General features: G+C 48.1%; 6 protein-coding genes across 6 annotated transcripts; all 6 read left to right on the plus strand.

Moving 5' to 3' along the window:
- Nucleotides 1–180: 180 nt before the first annotated feature.
- Nucleotides 181–879, plus strand: FSST1_009000 (actin-related protein 2/3 complex subunit 4 family protein; the record flags this gene model as incomplete). The annotated part of the gene is made up of 4 exons (XM_083225936.1): nucleotides 181–183; nucleotides 241–567; nucleotides 632–757; nucleotides 814–879. The coding sequence occupies 4 exons, from the start codon at nucleotides 181–183 to the stop codon at nucleotides 877–879; spliced, it is 522 nt and encodes a 173-aa protein (XP_083084961.1).
- Nucleotides 880–2,500: 1,621 nt separating this feature from the next.
- On the plus strand, nucleotides 2,501–2,929 carry FSST1_009001 (uncharacterized protein; the record flags this gene model as incomplete). Its single annotated transcript, XM_083225937.1, has 1 exon — nucleotides 2,501–2,929. The coding sequence occupies one exon, from the start codon at nucleotides 2,501–2,503 to the stop codon at nucleotides 2,927–2,929; it is 429 nt and encodes a 142-aa protein (XP_083084962.1).
- A 33-nt stretch (nucleotides 2,930–2,962) lies between these two features.
- On the plus strand, nucleotides 2,963–5,076 carry FSST1_009002 (RNA-binding protein; the record flags this gene model as incomplete). Its single annotated transcript, XM_083225938.1, has 3 exons — nucleotides 2,963–3,190; nucleotides 3,285–3,983; nucleotides 4,033–5,076. The coding sequence occupies 3 exons, from the start codon at nucleotides 2,963–2,965 to the stop codon at nucleotides 5,074–5,076; spliced, it is 1,971 nt and encodes a 656-aa protein (XP_083084963.1).
- Nucleotides 5,077–6,305: 1,229 nt separating this feature from the next.
- FSST1_009003 (CRAL-TRIO domain-containing protein) lies at nucleotides 6,306–7,750 on the plus strand (the record flags this gene model as incomplete). The annotated part of the gene is made up of 2 exons (XM_083225939.1): nucleotides 6,306–6,811; nucleotides 6,862–7,750. The coding sequence occupies 2 exons, from the start codon at nucleotides 6,306–6,308 to the stop codon at nucleotides 7,748–7,750; spliced, it is 1,395 nt and encodes a 464-aa protein (XP_083084964.1).
- A 2,856-nt stretch (nucleotides 7,751–10,606) lies between these two features.
- On the plus strand, nucleotides 10,607–13,073 carry FSST1_009004 (uncharacterized protein; the record flags this gene model as incomplete). Its single annotated transcript, XM_083225940.1, has 3 exons — nucleotides 10,607–11,756; nucleotides 11,803–12,185; nucleotides 12,237–13,073. The coding sequence occupies 3 exons, from the start codon at nucleotides 10,607–10,609 to the stop codon at nucleotides 13,071–13,073; spliced, it is 2,370 nt and encodes a 789-aa protein (XP_083084965.1).
- A 6,228-nt stretch (nucleotides 13,074–19,301) lies between these two features.
- FSST1_009005 (palmitoyltransferase PFA5) lies at nucleotides 19,302–20,984 on the plus strand (the record flags this gene model as incomplete). The annotated part of the gene is made up of 3 exons (XM_083225941.1): nucleotides 19,302–19,758; nucleotides 19,817–20,248; nucleotides 20,299–20,984. 3 exons carry the CDS (start codon nucleotides 19,302–19,304, stop codon nucleotides 20,982–20,984), a joined length of 1,575 nt encoding a protein of 524 aa, XP_083084966.1.
- Between the last annotated feature and the right edge of the window lie 406 nt (nucleotides 20,985–21,390).

A 21,390-nucleotide genomic window follows, 5' to 3' on the forward strand; every position in this document is an offset into this window, starting at 1 on the left:
CCAGAGAGATGGAGACGTCAGGTCTGGCGACGCCTCATTAACAACTGCGCCTCAAGTTGTTGTAGCTCCAACCTCCAACATCAACGTCAACCGACCCCGCCGAGCTCCGTGTTCTCCATCAACATCTCGATACGTGCTTCTGCTGCTTGTTTTAGAACGTCCTAGGACGTGCTTCTAGCCATGGTACAACCTCATTACCATTCAATGGACTGCAAGCTTACAGCTAACCTCTTCGCTTAGTCTCAATCCCTCCGACCTTACCTGCAATGCGTACGCAGCAGCTTGACCGCTGCGCTTACGCTTTCTAACTTTGCTTCTCAAACCGCTGAGCGACACAATGTCCCCGAGATTGAGGCACAGACATCACCAGAAGTCCTCCTCCAACCCTTGACTATCGCGCGAAACGAGAACGAACGTGTCTTGATCGAGCCCAGCATCAACTCCGTCCGTATCAGCATCAAGATCAAGCAGGCCGACGAAATTGAGCATATACTGGTCCATAAATTTACAAGATTCTTAACGCAACGTGCAGAGTCATTCTTTATCCTGCGTAGGAAACCGATCAAGGTCAGCCACTGGTTATGACATGTCATTATTGATCTGCCCCTGACTGATTGACTGACTGATACAGGGCTATGACATCTCCTTCCTGATAACAAACTTCCACACCGAGGAGATGTTGAAGCATAAGCTTGTCGACTTTATCATCCAGTTTATGGAAGAAGTGGACAAGGAGATCTCCGAGATGAAGCTATTTGTAAGTGCCAGACCGCAATGTAAAATTACAGCCAGTAGATGCTGACCTACCTTTAGTTGAACGCTCGAGCGCGATTCGTAGCCGAGTCTTTTCTTACACCTGTGAGAACCAACCTCAATTGACACCGCTAGACGATACTAACCATTAATAGTTTGACTAGACCCTCAGCCGGTATGAGGCTTGGAGTTCTCTCTTGAGAATATCGGCTGTCGCAATGTATTTTTGGCCAAGCAAAAGTATGACAGCACTGACGTGCAGATGCTCCGATAGGCGAGCTTCATGCTTTGGAGAGAAGGGCGGTTTAAGATAACGACATTGCCTAGATACAAACCTTACCGACCAAATCGAATTGAAATGCGAATCTTTCTGGAACAACCTTTCGTTATTTGACAATGGCCCGCATAAGTGGGCACTGGTGTTGATGGGTACCTAGTTATAGGTCCTGGGCGAAATCCCTCTGTTATGTTGGCTACTAATTGATAAAAATCCCCCAATTGAGAAGACAAATAACGTTTGAATGCCTTCTGTTGGTAATAATAACCTCTCGTTCCGCGGCCCAGAATCCCAGACTGGGCATCAGTCGCCTGCCATTCGTGAATCATATTCTTGCCATCACAATCATGACTGGCTTTATTGTTCCCGCCCTCGATTCATTCGTCTTTGGTTACTACTGGAATTGGTGGTCATGACGGTTAATGAATCACTGTCAATAATGACCTGCGAGGGACAGGTATGAATATCCCTTTCTGACATTGTTGCCAACTGCTGCCAACTGCCCAGCACTGTCATCGAAACGTGGAGGAGTTGCTTTATTATTGTCTCCTAGGAGACAATTATTAGCTCGCCTAGCACTTCTGTTTCTTGCGGTGGGCTCTTTTCTCTCCTCTCGCACCTTCAATCCCTTCTATCTACCTCAACCCCGACCTTTCTTCATTCTCCTAGAAACTACAGATCTCGGTGAATGCATTCAGCCTTTCGGACGCAGTTGCTAGATTGAATCGGTCCTCTCTGCCTCGAAATACCTTCTACCGTCTTTTATCTGCTAGGTACTTTTGCTTCTACTAAGACTTTTCTTGAACATTCACTCTTCCTCAAACCTGTATTGCAACCCTCACAGCCCTTTACCATCAATAATTTCGAACGAGAAGTGAGTATTCAAGTGTGCGGCGATGCTCGCCTAATTTCGTCGATTCTAGCACTCAGGCATTGCCGCCTCCTTTTTATTCCATTCCACAAACTTCAGGTCCAAACGCACAACATCATAACGCTAACAGCCGCGCATTTCAGATTTTTGAAGCCAAACACTTGGCTTTTCACTTGCCCTTCTGCATCTTCATTCTTGCCTCTCTCTCGCGGTTTTCTTATCATTTGCTCTCTGCTTACAATACTTTAATCTTCGTGGTATTGATATCGTGCGAGACCTCATTATTCCTACGACACAAACACTGTGGCAGTTGAACTCCAAGCGCTCCGTTTGGCTTTCAATTTCATCACGAAGTAACCTACTCATTCCAAACATCCAGTGCGGAAACACAGTTGCGGTTCGCCGATCGTCTGCTATCTCGTATCGAAGGTTTACGGACCATATTACTGTATGGTGAGTTTCTTATACCCAGCTGCAACACGACGTGGATATGACAAACAGAGTTTCTTGCGCACTTTTCTAGCGTTTGATATGCAATAACTTGGACAATGAGAATAGTCTACTGACAATATATCCGTTCTTAGTACCACGACTCTAACATGTCGTATCACACCGGCCAGTTTCCGGGCCAATTCAATGCCCAGCAACCTCATATGGCTCAAGGAAGCTCTGCCTCCCACCACCCAGGCCCTCTCTCTTCCAACCCGCCTTTCGGGATCCCTTCTTTCCGATCTCAGCCTAGCCGGCCCCAAAACCCTGCTGGTTCGCACAGCCCCGAGTCTGCTTCTCTTGCAAACTCCAACTCGTGGATGCCTTCAGCTCACCAGGCTCTTAACAACGCCCTCCAAGCGAGTGGGTTTGGCGAGGAACAAAATGGTATGGGAGCAATGATCACGCTCCCCCTTAATGGTAATCCTGTGCCTAGTATTCTTGAACCGCCCGTTGCGCCCCCAAACAGCCCTGTACAGGGCATCCCCGGCATCGTCATCCCGTGCATGCCGCTCGACACTGGTGCTCTGGCCCCTTAGATGGGAGGACAAGCTCAAAGTGTTGGCAACAACATGGTAAATGGTGGTGGCAATGGCATTACCAACGAGGTATTCAATGGCGCAGCCAGCGGACATGTTTCATCTACTACCAACAACGCGCAGTATTTTATCGCCAACGGTTCTTCTCAGCCGGTAGCAAATGACTTTCCTCAAGGAGTGGTTATCGTCGCGAACGGCGACAGCCAAGCTCTTGGAAGCTCTGGCATTGCCAACCGACTCCCTCACGGTGCCCAACTTTATGTAAGTCTCAGGCTGTCTTTCAGGGTTTATGGATTGAGATGTCCTGGTCTTATTTAATATCGTCATGAATGTCGCTGATATTAGGGAATTTTAGCCCAGTCGTCCTATTCAGAACACGAGTGCTCATAGTGTCGAGCCATCTGGCCTGGTCTCACCTCCACACGGCCACAATTCGACTTCTCAACCTGGAAGCCACCACTCTGCTCACTCAGGTTCTGCTGGAGCTGCTCACCAGTTCTACACTCCTGTACCGCCCTCTCAGAACCCAAACATGCCTGGCCTGCCTCAGAGTATCTCCTTCCACGCTGGTTTGTCTCTGATGAGTCCTGGAAATACTCCGCACCATTTTAATGGCGAACGCATGAGTGATTCACTGGCTACTCCCACCTCAGGCACTAACCATCATCTCACCGAGCCTCGTAACTACGCGCCCCGAACAGCTGGCCAGCCAGTTGACAGTATGCCTCCTCCCCGCTTCAATTTGGACTTGCAGACAATTCCCAGCGCTTGTCCCATTTCACCCCGTGACCCATTTGGAAGCCCTGAGCGCGGTGAGCCAAGTGCCTTGATCCCATTCCCGAACATGCCCCCTCCTGCCATGCAGCAAGCTATGCTCACTGCTGCTATGGCAGTGCCATTCGCCGGTAACAAATCTCAAAGACTACACGAGCTGACGGGCACCTACTCTGGTCTCCCTACTCTGGAAACCGCCATGAGCTCTGCGTTCTTCCCATTCGTGAGCAGCCCTGGATCGACCAAGGCATCTACGGCTGGTGTTGTCCGTCTCAAGAACGTAGGTCTTTCACATCCTTCTACTATTTCTCTTGTTCTAACCTTTATAGATACCATTTTCTACCAAGCGCTCCGAGGTCGTTGCCTTCATTGGTCGCAACAGTCGAATGTTGAGTGATGGTGAGGAGCCCATCCACATCATCATGGATCGAGCTACGTCCAAGACCATGGACGCCTTTGTCGAATTCATGACCATGGAGGATGCTATGCGCTGTGCCGAAAAACATCACCAGTACACCCAGACTGGCCGTATCAGCCGTCTTGGTGAGCGTCCTGTTGAGGTCGAGTTGTCGAGTCAAGCTGCTCTGATGCAGGAACTTTTCCCTCTTGCTCGTGGTGTATTTTGGGACGGCGCCAACCCTCAGATCCTTCCCACCAACAACCAAGAGCCTTGGGCAAACTTCAAGGGTTTCGTTTTCCCGGAAGAAATGGTTATGCTTGTCAAACATGTGGAAGTTCCTCATCGGTCTCCCTTTTCCAAAGAGTGCCCTCAACGCCCCTACGAGTGCCTCATCAGCACCCTGCGCAAGTTTCCTTGGTACGCCCCGGACCACATTACCATCGCTCAACGTGGTGCTATGTACAAGGCTACAATCAAGCTTCTTCGCTTGCTTGGCCGATCAGTCTCGGGGCAGGATGACCCTGTCAACCTCACCACCCAGCTCTTCCAGCGCGTTATCCGAACTGCAATGGATTGCAAAGGCTTCACCATCCTTCAGAAGGACAACATTGCGTTCATGGTCCAAATGCCCCCCATCGAGCAACAGCGTCGTCATGGCCAGCCCCTGAATCCCACCTCTTGGGTTCACCAGTATGCCATCGGGCACAAGCCAGACATTCCTCTTGATGTCGTTGACTGGTACATCCGCCTGATTCGTGAGCAGACGACTCGTGACGTCCTCATTCGTCCTATTCACGAGCGCACCTCGATCCAAGAGACGCTCAAGGACACTGATGACTACTGGGGCTACTTTTACCATGAGGTTAACTATGTCCAGGGACCTCAGTTTGATGAAATGTCTCTGGGGAAGTGTGCCTACCTTGAGCTTTCTGCTATCGAGCGAATTCTCGGTCGCGCTCTCGGCTTTAACTGAGTGCTGAATAACGCTTGATACAGTTTTACCCATCGGACTTCTACCGTTTCTTTTTTATCTTTTATTTCGGAGTTTTCTTTTCATCTCGGAATTTCGCTGCGTTTGTCAAGCGAGCAACAGAAACTTTTGGCTTTCCCCCAGATCCAGGGCCCCTCGAATACAGTCGTTGAGGCATCTCAGAGCACTACTTCATCGCACACTCGCATTGGTACTCAGCATTTTGTCAACTCGCCAACCGGGACCAAGGCTAAAGAATCAAGGGAGGTGGAAGGAGGGAGAAGTTGCGGCGAACTAATACGATGAACTTGGTGTCGGGGCGAGAATGCAATACTGGGGAACACTGGCATGCATGGACGGTTTTGGTTGGGCTCGTTGCTTGTATTTTCTGATAGTTCTGCTTGCTATATGGGAAGATCAGAGAAATTGACTTGGGAACCTGACATATGCATATGCAACACGTGATACGTGCTTCTCTGATTGTGGTTTATGTCAGATATCACGTATGATCTGGCTTTACGTGAGCTGCGTGCTGGTAGAAGCTGGTGGGTGGGGTGTGCATAACAATCCATCTATTAATTAATTAATGTTTGAACACTAAAATGGGTGCAAGGGTCCAACCGCCCCCCATTACGGGCTCCTTACTGGTAGATGCCCTTTAGTGCTGGAACCCAGGTGAATTGACCTCTGGAACTCCTTGTCCCAAGTATGTGAGTTTAATTGTTGCCCAATCAAAAGATGCATTAAATGCTGCAACGGCAGTCATCTCCACTTGCCGAACATGCTCAGGTACCGTCCCATCCTAAAGTGAGGACCGGGCTGGAATTGCACCTACAAATTTAGGTGCTCCGTACTGTCTCCCTTAATAATAAGGTACCACCTACCTACCTACCTGCTTATCCATCCGTACACGTTTGTCCATTCTGTTAAGTACTACTTAGATTATCCTACCAACCTTGTCGGAGGACTCGCTTCATTTCTGAGAAACTCAAATTATCAAAAGGAGTTTCATTTTCCCGTGTTTGTTTCCTTTCCCCTCATAAACTGTACTAAACAACGTTCCCGTTGCCGCCTCGTTTAACTCTTGTACTAAAACAGTCCCTTTCGAGACCCACGTCAGACAAGACTCGTCAGGTCAAGTTCATAAACAAATATCTGGCCATCATTCGCATTGCATTATCCTAGCTATCCTCTGCAATCAGCTACCTGGTGATCAAAACACGCCCGCAATCATGTCTGCCGAGCAAGATAAAACAGCTGCCGCTTCGGCCCCCACAGAAGCCCCTGCAGCTCCTGCCGTCGTTGAGCCCACCGCTGAGGCGACCGCAGAGGTTGCCACCGAGAAGCCTACTCAAGCCGGTGCCTCTGCTCCCGAGACCCCTCTAGCTAAACTTGATGGCCGTCTGAATGAAATCTGCAGCAAGGCACAGCACAAGGAGATGTGGGGAGTGCAGCTGTCCAGCATCAGCCATATCCCTACGATGGTGGTTCTGCAAAAGTTCCTTCGAGCCAACAACGATGACCCCGCTGCTGCTGAGAAGCAGCTCACTCAGGCTCTCGAGTGGCGCAAGAAGATGAATCCTACTGCTTTCGTCACTCAGACCTTTGACAAGAACAAGTTCGATGATCTGGGCTTTGTCACTGTGCACAATGGAGAGAACAACAAGGAGACCATTATTACATGGAATATATATGGTGCTGTCAAGGATAAAAAGGCCACATTTAGTAATGTCGAGGAGTGAGTGCCTGTCTTCTACCCAGGTAAAGACTTTGCTAACTTTGTGCCAGATTCATCAAGTGGCGTGCTGCCATCATGGAGATAAGTGTTCAGAAGCTCAAGCTGGAAAACGTCACAGAGCCCATTCCTGAAGGAGGCGAGGATCCTTACCAGATGATCCAAGTTCATGACTACCTCAACGTCAGCTTTTTTCGCGTCGATCCCGCTGTAAAGGCTGCCAGCAAAGAGACAATTTCCGTCTTCTCTATGGCCTACCCAGAGTTGCTTTCTCACAAATACTTTGTCAACGTTCCTGCCATCATGGGATGGATGTTTGGCGCCATGAAGCTCTTCCTTGCCCCTGCTACCCTTCGCAAATTCCATCCCATGACTTCCGGCACTACACTGTCTACAGAGTTGAAGAGCATTGCCTCTTCTTTACCTAAGGAATACGGTGGCCTTGGACCCAGCGTTAAGGAGGGTCAAACTGTTTTGCTAGCTGAGGCTGGTAGGACTGACGCAGCTTCTCCCAAATCTGCTGCGACCGAGCCCACCACCACTCCTGTAGCCGTTGGTTCTGGCTCTATTACTGAGAATGTTCCTGTCACCACCGAACCAACTCCCGCCGCCCATAGCTCTAGCTCTACTGCCGAGGATGTTCCTGTCACTACTGAGCCGACTCCTGCTGTCCAGAACGCCATCTTTGCTGAGCCTGTAGTCGCTTCTGAGCCAGCTGCCGTTGCGCCAACCCCTAATGCTGTAGAGGCAGTTCCTGCCCCAATTCCTGCTCCAGTTGAGGCAGCCAAGGAAGAGACTGCTGAAGAGGCCGTTGAGCAAGCCGGCGAAAAGCCCATTAAAGAAGCTCTCGAGAAGCTGACTATTGACCCAACTGATGAGGCTGAGAAGAAGGAGGCGCCTGCTGCTGTCGCCGGAGTGGAGAAGAAGGAGAGCACTGCTTAGATAATATGCCCCAGAAAAGGAAAAACGAAGCTCTGAAGTGGGAGACACTAAACAACCATGGGATTTAATACCACGAACAATACCCCCCTTGGGTTGCTGAAAATGAGTTTGTTAAGTGGAGTATTGCTCTAGAAATATGGTATTCTCGAATAAATTCACAAATGAGACGTTGATTCCGTCACCGGTGAGCATGCCGTATTGTATTGTTGCCGCATGAGTATATCCTTAAGTGTATTTGAGAGTGTCGAGAATAAATGTTTACTTTCCAGTACTTTGCATACGAGGGTTGCTGGAGCTCGGGCAACAATTACTATCAGTTCTGCGTTGAGAACATTGGCGGTATGCTAGGTAAATGACCATTAGCTAGAGATAATAATCTACGATAGTGTATCAATGTCGTTAAGTGATATCGAGGCTATAGTGCTGATTATGCCAGAGATTGAACTTACAACGTTTGGCCTATGACTTATGAATGTAACAAAATCAACAATTCAACTGCTGCCACTTTGGTGAGGTAGCTGCGGCGCAGACGGAGGCTGATTGGATTCCGAGACGCTGATGCGCTCGACGATATCTTTGTTGATAGTCATGGTGGAGCTGTAGGGTAAAGAAATCGCGATAGAACAACAGAGTACAGGGAGGTAAGTATACAGTCCATGTCAAATATACTAGAATCGTCAGGATGTATGACTGCCATGGTTGCGCTGAAGTTGCAGGGGACTGAAGCCCGGATTAGACCCCGTGACTTGATGATCCTCGGTTTACATATCTGGGCATCCATTGCAGACATCCCTGGAATTAATGGTATTAGATCAGTCTTGATAGTTACAACGGTGTCGAGATTGTAAGAGACACTGGAGGATCTAGATCTAGTATCTTCGTTTATGCTGCTGCAAAGGAGTGTCATTCGACGACGGAGAAGATGCTAAAAGGCAATAGGCCTAGTGACTGTTGTGATGATGTAAAATATGCTTCAAATATTTTCGTTCGATTTCCAATAGTAGCAATTCATTTTGCAACTCGCATATATGACTGTGGATTCGTGAGTATGTCTCTCTGGCGGATAGTTGGCTGTTTGGCTGTCCGTGAGAACCTCAGTACCCGCCCTTTTCGGAGGTCGCGTTCTGGCCCCTGAGCAATGCAACATAACTCACGAGAAACTTGTAGAATTTTAGCCTTCTTGTTCTGCCAACGGATACAATTACTTCGATGGAACATGAGTATTGCTTCTTTGTTCGATGATCAAGTCTGTGCGGGCAAATGCTACTTTGGGCTCCATGGTAGCCGAGTGGTTGGTGAACGAGGCTATCTTGAGTCACGCAGCCAGCGAAACTATAAAGTCGCCCAACGATATGTAATATCTATATCCAAATGCCCTTTCTTTTGGATTTGTGTGACATATCGTTCTCTATCTCTTTTTTGAAATGTAGTGATATCTGACTCAGATATCATCACGACGCCAAGTGGCAAAGCAAGCACGAGGTTGAGAGACATTCGAGAAGGAACCTGTAACTCGAACAATGTAGAGTCTGAATAAGTGCAGTTGCATTTTAAATATTGCCACAAGAACGAATGAGTTTTTTCCAACGCCATGGATGGTTTTACGAACATATTGCATTTATTGTGACCAAAGTAGTGTTGCGCATCTCGTCTCAGGCGGTCCATATGGTTTCGGTCTAGGAAACTCGCGTTCACCTGCCTTGCCTTACCTCGAAAATCAGCCAGTCGGCCAGCCATGCTCATCCTCGCATCCATCCAATTGATGATTGTACTCCTCCCTGCCTCAGCTCAGCTCAGCCTAGGTAGGTAGGCCTAAGGGGCGAACAAACCAAACTCCCTTGTTTCTCCTCCAACCTCTAAATTCTCTCATCCTCCTAACAACTACATCTCGACTGTACTGCCGAGAGACATAGAGGCAGGGCATATTGTGTGTATTACACTCACGCACGAGACTCTGTTCTCCACTGTTGGACTCTACAGCATTTTCACTTTCACTTTCACTTCTTCTTCTTCTTCTTTTTTTTAATCCTCATAACCCCATCCTGTTCTTTCGTGCTATTCTGTCACGTATCGACCTGGCCCGGCCACTCATCCCACTTTTTCCTTACATCAGTCAACCAAACGACGCGACCAAGAGCCAACAACAGTTTTTAACTCATCTTTAAACATCCCGACTCGACTCTTGTTGTTTACTTGTATCGCTGATACGCGTTTTCTTGATCGTCCAAGACTGATTCACACTCCCGTCACGTCTATTGAACAAGGTACATATACACTTCTCTTCTTCCTTTGTCCATGTCATATCTCAATATCTTCTTCCTTACACTCGCACGTCGACCTGACACTCTCTCCGCATTCTCTTTCTGATCGCCAAATCCGATCCTTCCTTACTCCTCTTTTTTCAGCTGCTATCCTTCCTACCTTCCCAAATATTGGAGTACGTACCAAGCCTCTTTCCCGGGCGGTCTTCGACCTTGACCTGGTTCTTCTTGCCTGCCCTGGACCAGTCTAGGTTGGACTGGCGCGCGGGGGGGGGGAAGCACCATCCACTCGCACTTGACCTTAGTCGCCCACTCTCTCCTTCCCGATCCCACTCTCATCTCTGAGCGCGCCGCGTTTGCTTCTCAACTCCATTTACCTCTTTACACCCTCTATCCTTTGCTTTCTACCCTTTTCTCTCTTAGAACTCTATCAATCCTGAATTTTCATGTTATTTCTCTCTCTTTTCAACTTTTAATAAGTTCGGGATTTTTTTCTCACGTTTTCCCCCCAGTCAAACCCGAATGACTTTCTGTTTCTGAGCATTTCGCGTCAAAGCAGTATACTACATCCGAGGCGACCTCTTATCCTGCCAACATGGCACTCGTCTTGACCTCCGAGGGCGCTTTTGAGGTAGGCGTCACGGACGATTCCTCCTCTAATGTCGCGTCAACGACTTCTACGCCTCCTACTACCGTTGCCGATGAAGCCAGTCTTCACTCCGAATCGCCTAAGCGCGATGTTGTTCATGTTGCACTCGACCTCGAGTCTCCTGAAGTCACGCTTACTATATCCGACCCGATCGAGCCTTCAGACTCCGTCAGCACTGCCGATCCGCCGCCGCCTGCTCCAACACGCTCTCGCCGCAACCGCGTGAGCGCTCCTATATATAATTTGGTTCAATTGAGTGGTACGGCCGGCCACGGAAAGCGACGCGCCAAAGGCGATATTGTAGCCGATCGACGACGAAGAAGACGAACTGTTTCTGGGCCAGTCTTCCCTGGTGACGGCTCAGCACCTTCCAGCCCTGCTCAGGGTGCGACACCCGAAACAGTCCGAAGTGGCATTGACGCGCTAGGGGTCACACAGTCAGCCAGCAAACTCGATTCGCCGCGCACTCGTCGCCAAAAGATCTCGGAGGAGGACTTGCCAAACAGGCGCCTTTCAACGCGTCGTTCCAGTACCATTACACCTGCCGCAGCTACGCCTGTCAACAAAAAGTCGAAGGTCACTAAACGGAGTCGCAAATCTATGGACGCCGAAACGCCGCTGTCACGCGAGCTTAGACGCCTACAGGACACAAAGGAGTTCTCCCATATTGACGAAAAGCCTGTGATTCAGAGCGTTTGGTCTAATGGGAAATTCGTCGATCCTAAAGCTCCCGCGCCACCACCAAGGAAGAAGGCTGAAGCCGAGTCAGTCACCGAAGAGCCCAAGGAAGCCGAGCCCGAACCTATGAATAGATTGAGGAATCGCAAACCCAAGAAGTATCTTGTCAAGGGTCTTTATGCGGGCCAGGATGCCCCCACCGATGTTTTTAAGGGACTATCTGTGGCGGACAAGAAGAACATTGCCCAGCTGCCTGGGCTTATACCCAGCGGTCGGGTTAACAAGACTATGCCCCTGCCTATCTTCAATGGCCTGCGCACGCTTATCGACGGTCGCGATTTCAAGCTCCCCTATCAAGTCTGCCATCCTCTTCCTCCAGGTCAACCGAAGCCTGATGAGTGGAAGAAGATGACGAAGAGTAAGTTTGATGCCGAAATTCCAATGCTGGTACTAACATATTCTAGATCGCTTTATTGGCGAATCCAAAGACTACTGGCGAAAATCGCCTCTTTTCCATGACTATTCTTCAAAGTGTGTCTGCAAGCCAGAGGATGGTTGCGGCGAAAGTTGTCAAAACAGAATTATGCTGTATGAATGTGATGAGCAGAATTGCAACGCTGGCAAGAAGTATTGCACCAACCGTGCGTTCGCCAATTTGACAGCACGAAGAAACCGGGGCGGAAAGTATCGAGTTGGTGTTGAGGTGATCAAGACCTCTGACCGTGGATATGGTGTACGAAGCAACCGATGCTTCAGACCTAACCAAATCATCATGGAGTACGCTGGTGAAATCATTACTGAGGAGGAGTGTGAACGCCGCATGACGGAGGTCTATAAAGACAACGAGGTGAGTTTCAAAATCGTTCGTCGATTCTGATTGGTCAATCATATTAACTAGCCAAAGTGCTACTATCTCATGAGTTTTGATCAAAACATGATCATAGACGCCACTACAGGAAGCATCGCGCGTTTCGTGAATCACAGTTGCAACCCCAACTGCAGAATGATTAAATGGATCGTTTCCGGACAGCCGCGAATGGCCCTGTTTGCTGGCGACAAACCCATCATGACAGGTGATGAACTGACTTACGATTACAACTTTGACCCATTTTCGGCGAAGAATGTTCAGAAGTGCCTCTGCGGTGAACCTAACTGCCGCGGTGTCCTCGGCCCAAAGCCGCGTGAAGTCAAGCAACCCAAGACGGAACTCAAAAATGCAGTTAAGGGTGCCGTGAAAGCTGGCAAGCGCAAGCTCAAGGAACTGGTTGGTAATGAAGGCGACAGCGGCAACAGCGCCAAGAAGCGCAAGGTCCAGCCTGCGAAGGGGGTGAAGCGAGCCATCTCAAATGCCAGCTCAAAGGTTGCAAAGGGCGCAGCAAGTGCTATCAAGAAGGGTGTTTCGACAGTTACAGCGACTGCAAAGAAGGTAGCTCTGAGCTCCAAGTCACCCGCAAAGCAACGCGTCTCAGCAGGGGCCATTCTTAAGAAGACGACAACGAAGCGCGTTATCCAAACTTACTCGCGTACACCCCAGAACCGAGTGGCCGGGCGAACATCAAGCGTTGGTATTGTTGCAGCAAGTAGAGCAAAGGGTGCTTCGGTAACAAAGGTGGCGGCCAAATCTACGACCAAGAGAATTGCTAGCATCAAAAGGACTGCCTTCCGAACCTCGATGCCTCGAAAGCCGTTGGATCTTTCTGGAGGGGCTGAGATAATGGTGGCAGCTGACGATTAAAGGATTGAAAAGAGATGACGACGTTGTGATGGAGGTACGTCTGCAAATAAACGAGGCATTCTGACAGACCCGGATTGCATTTTTGGGCCAGGCAATGAATCAGGTACGAGGAGTGAGAGACAGGGGATAAGGATTTCGGACTCGCTACACTTTTCCCGCCATTGATATTACTACTATTCTCTTTATCTGCAGGCGCCAAGGCGTACAAGGGAGGCTTAGCATTGTACAGTACAAGGAATTGGTTAATTGGCTGGCTGTCTGGCTGATATGGACATATGTAACTTTGCTTATCTAGTTTTCACGCCTTGTCAATCAAGTATTGTAATGATCCTTTTTGTTTTCGTCGTGATGTATTGTGCAGCGGGAAGATTTGCTTGGCCTGGTATACAGTAGCGGTAGCTCATGCATCGCGTATATCATAATCTTGCCAATAAACGTCCTTGGTGCTTGTGATAACAGGTGTCCTTTGTTCCTTTGCAGGTGTAACGGGGCGACAAGGCAACGGGCCAACTTCGAGCTGCCTATGTTCAATATGTGAATGCCTTCCTATTAAGGATGCAGAGGCAAGGTGAGAAGCAAAGCTGCCCTTGTACCACAATTTGTCCAGGTAGTTATTGAGCAATGACAAAGTACCTAGAGGTGCACAAAACAGGAGAGGTTGGAACTCTTGATGAGATGCTTGTTTGTCCGTGACAAGCGCAAGGCCGGTATCATGTCGGCCGTGAGTGTAGTTTGTCACTGCGCTGGAGACATGGTATATGTCTATGTGATATCCATGATTGTGATTTGGGCCTTCGTCCTGTCATTTACGGCGCCCAAAAGGGTTACGTCTCAACTTACAGAACAGACATGCATACACCTGGAAGCAGTGAATGGCTCGTGACAGAGAGTTTGATGCGGTACTGGGAGAAGATGTCTGTAAAGATATGCGGAAACATTAGAATACTAAGTTGAGAATGATTTCGATGGGAGAAAGGCACGCAGGGAGACTCACAGGTGTGGAAGAGCCTCAGCTGGTCTTGTTGGAAATGCAGTAAGCATCTTCAGATCAATCCCAAGCCTAAAAAAGACAAGGCGCTGTACCGAAGCTCAGTTAGGCATGTCTTGATACATTTAGGGGATAAGGCCGCTATCATGGACCAGATCCTAGGTCTATCTGCCCGTACATACCTACACTCAACATCATTGAATCAGACAGTAAATTCACAAGGCTAGCGAAAGAGTTGATTGTTTCAAGAGGTTTTCTACGGCACTTCTAATAATAGTAAAATTCTATACAAAAACACGAAATACATAAAACAGAAGAGATCTAAGGTATAGCCTAAAGAATAAAACAGGAGACAAAACACAAAGGAAAAACGAAAACAAGGCAACATGAAAACATAAAGGAAATAGGCAAGAGCAGAACAAAAAACAAGTGTACCCAACAACACCCAGGCCAAAACGTGAAGACAACCTTTGCAGGGCGACAAGGGAGTAAGGGGTTGTGAAAAGAAATGAAAGTACAGGCAACACGATCGATCAACATGATTCGATCGATATCCAGTCTTTTCCCTTTAGACGTGAGTCTCAGGTCGATGTACAGTTATCCATCGTTTTCTCTAAATTTTTGTAATACCCAGCGCTCTTATATGTCGTAGCCTAATGGACATTTGAACCGCCTCGTTCGAGAAAGAAAAGCTGCTGTGTTGAGCCTTCTCGCTGCTTTTATCATCTCAAAAATAGTCCATGTGACGATAAGTGGCACCAGAGTTGACATGTCGAGCAACCAAGCCATGTTCTGCTCAGAGATAGAATGTTTGCTTTAGACTTGCTCCCGTTGATCAAAGATTCCCATTTACATGGTTCTTAGTTGGCATTGTCTTTCGCTGCGACGCTTATTGCTTTACGACGACAGAATAAACCTTGCATGAAGCGTTGTAATGAGCCTGGCATGGGAAGTTTTGGCAAATTCTTCCGCAGCTGAAAGTGTTTTCGGCGTGACACTCATCACATCTCCAAAAGTTTACGGTGCTCATGATGGCTGGCATTTGAGAAAGAGTAAAAGATGATTTATCTCAGTGTGTTCGGCTGAAGATGGGTATGGTCGTGGTCAGAGCAGCGTGTTGAGGGTGCTGGATGAGTTGTTAAGGAATATCATCTTCAATACCAAGCGTCGCTATATTAATAGTCAAATTATTCCACCTGGAGGACGGACGAGGCCTCTTCAAGGCGAATTGTGATTCACAGACACGACTTGTGGTAACAGAGGCAACCAAACCTTACCTTTGGAAACCCCATAGACAACCTGGCACAATCAGTTTTTACAAACCTTTGCGCAAAACGGACAATCTTGAAGTGCTGGTCATGTTGAAAGAGCTGTGATTGTGTGCGATCTGTGTCAATGTGCCATGGCGAAGCCGATCCTCACGAAGCTCCGACGTCAAATCAATAATGGGGTGAGAACAAGTGTTTCAACCCAGGAACCATTGGGCCTCATAAGAGGCCAGTTTCATGCCCCACAAACGACATGCTAAGTCGACGCTCTAGATAACGGCACTTCGCGCGCCTAGGCATTGTTCAAGGGCGGTACATGAGTGGTGATCGAAGGAAGCTCCGCCCATTGGAAATAGCTTGAGGGATGAAATGCTGCCGTCAGTAGAAAGGGGCATACTTTCGGACCAATGCCATCCTTCACATGTATGCCGCAGTTTGACAAAATAGCGAGCGAGATTCATGCATGCTTGGAAGCTGTTTAGCAACGATGACTATTGCTTGCCAATATCCGCATCCAGGCCCCACGTGTTGAGCATGAAAGCACAAAGTGATACATTCTTTCAACCCATCTGGTCCCAAGATTTCTGGTGTGTGTTTTCGTGGGCCGTCAGTGCGCAGAGGGAAAATGTGTGCGTGCGTCTTTCAACCTCATGTTGATGTAGTAGTTTGCTCAGCCCCCAGTATGGAGCTCAACGCTTATACACAAGAATAACAATAACGGAGACTTGTAGTGCCAGTTATGTTATTTCCATTGGGTCCGACTGCGAGCTTGGATCCTTGGAAATTTTGCGCATTCTGCTATTCTCTGGATTGTAAGTGTGCGATAGATGGGCAACAATGAGGCGGGGGGTCGTTTCCTGGAGCGGGGCATTCCTAAGAGCTAGGTAAACATGGCTGCGCAGCCGGTTAGGTAGTCAGCCGCCAACACTTTGTTGAACAATACCTAGTGTATATTGTAGGATCTCATGAATACAAGGGGATCAGGGCGAAGGGCTTTAGCGTGGGTGCTCAAACAAGCAAGACCTTGATTTTGAGTCATGAGGCTCTGCCATGGCCGGCATCGGATAAGCGATTGTTGTGCGCAACGTTCAAAGGCCATGCCACCTCCCTTTTGGTGGAAAGAAGGCTTAGTGCTTTTGCAATCAATCTCTAGCCTAAGAGGATTTGCACTTCTGTGTCACATGTCAGCACAAAGACATGTATCTCATATAGAAGGATATCACTCAACCGAATAGCATAGTCCAATAGACCCATGACGTTTGAGGACCTTGTTAGAAGGACAACGGTAGGGTTTGTGCATGGGCGCCCAAACAAGGCAGAATCTGCGAAAGTGCTCGATGATAGTAAGACGAGTCAACTACTTCGTGGTAGGAATGGTCTCTTCTTTGCCTTAACAGCACAATCCAGAAGCTGGAAGCAAAGGAAAGGTGTTTTCGTTCTTGTAGAAGATTTCGCGCAAGATCAGAAAGATAGTGGTGGTCCCTCATAGTCAGAGAAAAGGCGAAACATACGTTTCTGCTCAAGTAAAAGTCCATCTGGAAGAGGTAAGCATATGATGGAAGAAAGGAAAGAGAGTGACTGCAAGAACCTTGGCAGATTTTGAGCGGGATCGATAAATGAGGGGACGTTCGGCTGAATTTATATATTCTTTCCAAGGTCGCCTTGCTACATCCATCAGGTAGTAAGCCTGGCTGATATGCAAACCAATGTGGAATAACGGCTACCGGCGGAGCCTTGGCTTTGATAAACCATCGGCCAACAGTACAGCTGTTGAAAAGAAGCGCTGAGTGATGCTTTGGACCCACGGCGCGGTATCATTTGGCCGTTGGAGGTTATCGCGCAGGCATGTGCAGCTGTACCTTTGTTCAGCATGGCATGTTGGTTCGTGGTTGAAGCCCAGTGCCCGAACCGCATCGACAAGCACACAAGGCTGGGGTTCTTGGTCGGTGATTGTCTTTTCATGTTCCGCGTGAGATGGCCATCGTATCGGGTCCAACAATCAACTGTCGACATGTGGCCAAGATTGTGTCAAGTCAAAAGATGCCCCTGAGAGAAGATTGTTGAATTAGTGCTTGTCGCTGCCGGTTTTATACAGGCCAACTGAGGAGCTGCTGTCTCACATATGTAGGCGACAGAGATAGAATGCAGTTTTGATAGAGAGATGGTCGCAGTCGGCGAGCATACAAGTCAGGTAGATACTAGATACCGATGCCTAAGTGCACGAGATGGATGCTTGGGTAGACCATAGACAGCCTAGGCATCAAAACAGATAGTTGTGCCTCAAGATTAATACTCGATGCCTGAGAAGGGAAAGTACCTATGATTCGGGCTGTCTCTGAGGCCGGTGCCTACCTGCCTAGTAATTAACTGATGCGCTGTCCAAGCATGACCACCTGCCTCGGGCTTGGTCGTTTTTGCCTTGGTTAGGTGGGTAAGTAGGTAGGCAGTGAAGTAAGGAATGGTTGGGATGGATGTGAGCTCATCAACAACATCAACATGGACTCCTGCTGCCAATTGTAGTGTCCTGAGGCCTCTGTACTCAATTGACAACTCGTTGACGTTGAAGAGTTAATCCCTGTGCGCAACTACAGAGGTCATTAGATAGCGAGCCCCTATCTGACCCTGCACGAGGTACTAGATAGATAGCAGGAATAAAGACACTGAGGGAAGATCAACTTTGTGTCAGTAGGAAAGTAGGCGTGAGCCACTGCAAAAGATCAAAGCATTTTCTATATTAGCACCTCTATGATCTCGACCTAAGCCCTATCACTAAGTACCTAGGTAGGAGGAGGTACTTGTAGTGACGAGTCCAAAAAGGGGCTGAGTACTTCTTTTGAAAGTAAGTGGATCACCTTATAAACATAGACTCTAGCAGTTTAAGGACCGTTTCGAGGATGTTTCATAATAAAAAAGACGGCCTACAAGCAGCATAAAGCACATAATCAGATTTAAGAACCCCAAAGTTGCTGAACTAATCTTATAAACGAGGCAGATTTGCAGCGAGTCACAGCCAATTGTTTGAATTGAGGCCTTCGCTGTCGCCTCAAACTCACATATAGATATGAAGAGACGAAAAAGTAGTTTTCAGTTTAGGCCGTGACAGCCAACCATTCATGGAATAATAACTCGACGTTTGAATATAGTCAAGTCAAGTTTTTGTTCGCCTGTCAAACGCGCTGTTGGTTGAGCAGCTCGGCTCTGGAAACGTTCAGCCATTACGAATTGAACAGTGTGGCATCAGGGTACCAGAAAAGTTGGCCGCTGGAAGCATAAGAGACGAAATTAGCAGGTCACTTTATGCTCCCTAGATTATAGTCTTTAGACTACTTATTTTTATACCCTAAGACTTAGGAGGCCAACTTTTCTGCTACCCACTAGTGTGGCACAGCTCCTGGGGCTGACATCTGCTTACCTCTCAAAGTCAGCAAAGTATGTACTATGTATAGAGTTTGTGTCCATAGGAGTTTACTTTGTAAAAGCCCATGTGAGTAACTACCAAGGTTTATACAATAAAGGCTACATACCCATGGATCAATATCCCTTGACTAACATTACAAGTGCAGAAGACAGCCGATTGTCTTACTGCATGATAGGTGTACTCAACAGTATTTGCAGCATTTACTATTAAAATATCGAGGTTCCTCGGGTTGGCAGAGGTGTCTATCCGAAAACCATCCTGACCAGAAGATGGCGTTTGATGGATAAGATTCCTGTTTATCAGCCCATGAATATTTCTGCGCATGTCTGTCTGTCTACCTGCCAAAAGTTATATGTAAGTCAAGGGTTGTGTGTATAAGCGATTGAACAACCTTCTTCCAATATTCACGCAGTCAATGAACTGTAATAAGAACTCAAAAGTATCCCGTGTTGACATATATATATTCGAGACCTTTTCTTTTTACGTGAATATTCCTCTTTTCTAAAACAAATCATTTCTCCATACCTAGAGTCGCGTCCTTCCTTGACAGATTCATGGTACTACAGGTATCGACTTCTATGTTGCATACAGTGCGAACTACACCTTCAAGTAAAATGACCGTCGACATATTAGTGGCCCACTCGGACGAGCTGGGCTTGCCAAGTAAGACTTCCGACACCATCAATGCGACGACCAAAGATGAGAACATTACCCGACCATCACCAACGCTGACACGCTCCCGGTCCTTACCTGACGTTTCCACAAGGGCGATTGATACTTTCGCGCTACCGGTACTAGCACGCGCCTCGTCTTTGCCTATTCATCTTGCAGAACCAGCCACAGACATCGACTCTGACAGCTCGTCTGTCTGGACTTTGGCTTGGAGCGATGAGATGCCAGGACCGGCCACCAGCAAGCGCTGTGGAACGCGATGGATTGCGCGTGTGCTTCCCTTTTTTATGTTGATTCTTGTTGGCTATGCAACCTATGATGTTGTGGTATATTGCTGTGGTATGTACTATTCCCCTCTACAGTCCCTTTATTTAACACAATACCTAACAATCCACAGTCGAGTACTTCATTCAAAAGACTGGAAAGACAGCAGCCGCTATCGTCCTCATCGTCCTCTATGTCATCTTCCTTATCCTCATGGTTGCCGCCTACATCCGATGCTACGTAGCCATTCAATTCAACACTGGCTTCGTGCCCTGGACTGCCGAGAGGGAGGCTGTTGAATCAGAAAGGAACGACCGATCAACAAACGGCGGAGATGTCGAATCACTACAATGGGCACCTGCGGATACGAACCCTGATAGTCCTGGACTCGAGGCCTTCTACAGCAAGGATGCATTCATATGCGAGAGTGATGGGCTGCCCAAGTGGTGTTCCGAGTGTAGGAATTGGAAACCTGACCGAGCCCATCATTCGAGCGAGTACGGTCGTTGTGTCTACAAAATGGACCACGTATGCCCTTGGATGGGCGGCATGATTTCGGAAACTTGTAGGTCTCTATGCACGAAACTCAGTACAGCTCAGCTAACGCGCCGACAGCATTCAACTTTTTTGTCCAATTCACTTTCTATTGTGCATGTTATTGCATCATAGTCGTAGCCGCTAACGCTTATGTCGCGAAACTTCGCATGGACGCTGGCCAGAGCGTGGAAAGTCGGCTTCTTGTTGGGTTGGCATTCGGTGCTTTGTTTGGTTTGTTCACTGTCATCATGACTGCCACAGCCTTGAGGTTTGTCTTTCAGAATATCACCAATGTCGACCTGTTCAGGAAGAACCAGACGTTTCGGTTGGCGGTTCGAGTTCCCACTGGCACACGATCAACAGACCAGTTTACTACAATTACCTACCCACTTTCCTTCCCTGGGGACGACTCCAGGGTCCCAGGAACAGCACACTCTAATGGCGTGGACCAATCTGATGGCGCTGGCTCTATTGCAACAAATCGAATGGCGGCCAGGGACCAGCGGGCCAAACGTACATTCGCCATTCTACAGACGCAATCTGGCGAGAACCCTTGGCACGTTGGATACCGAAACAACTTCAAGAGCGTCATGGGAGAATCCATTCTTGAGTGGCTACTGCCTCTGCGACATTCTCCATGCACCTATCACGATAGCATGGTAAGCGACTACGAATTTGGGCCTCTGGTAGAGCAACTGAAGAGGCGTTACGGGCTTGCTGAGGGGGACATCGAGAAAGGCGCGAATGAGACAACTTCAAGTTAGATACCCGAAGAACTATAGTATCCGGTACGTGGAATACAAGAGGTGGAGAGCAGATGGTATGTGTAATATTTAAAGGGGTAGATCAGTTGGCAGACAGATCCAGCTTAGATGTTTTTTTCGACTCAGCGCGTAATTCTTTTGTTATTTCACTATGGCTCTATCAAGAACTATTTCATAGCATACTATACTACAAGTCAAGGAACACGGTGGTTTATTTCATCTGAGATTGATTGCGTCGCAAGGTGGTTGGTGGCTGCCCTGAGAGTGTTAGGAAATATGGCTGTGGAAGCACTGGGTCCGTTTATGCGATTTAGGTTGCTTCCCAAGACCCTAGAGTTTAGATGCCAACTTTTCTATTACCCACCAGACTCCCTGTGTAAAAAAGTCTCTTGCTCTGAGGAGAACC

The sequence above is a fragment of the Fusarium sambucinum genome, chromosome II (assembly GCF_050947815.1).
Source record: "Fusarium sambucinum isolate potato_lamoka chromosome II, whole genome shotgun sequence".
Lineage (NCBI taxonomy): Eukaryota > Fungi > Ascomycota > Sordariomycetes > Hypocreales > Nectriaceae > Fusarium > Fusarium sambucinum.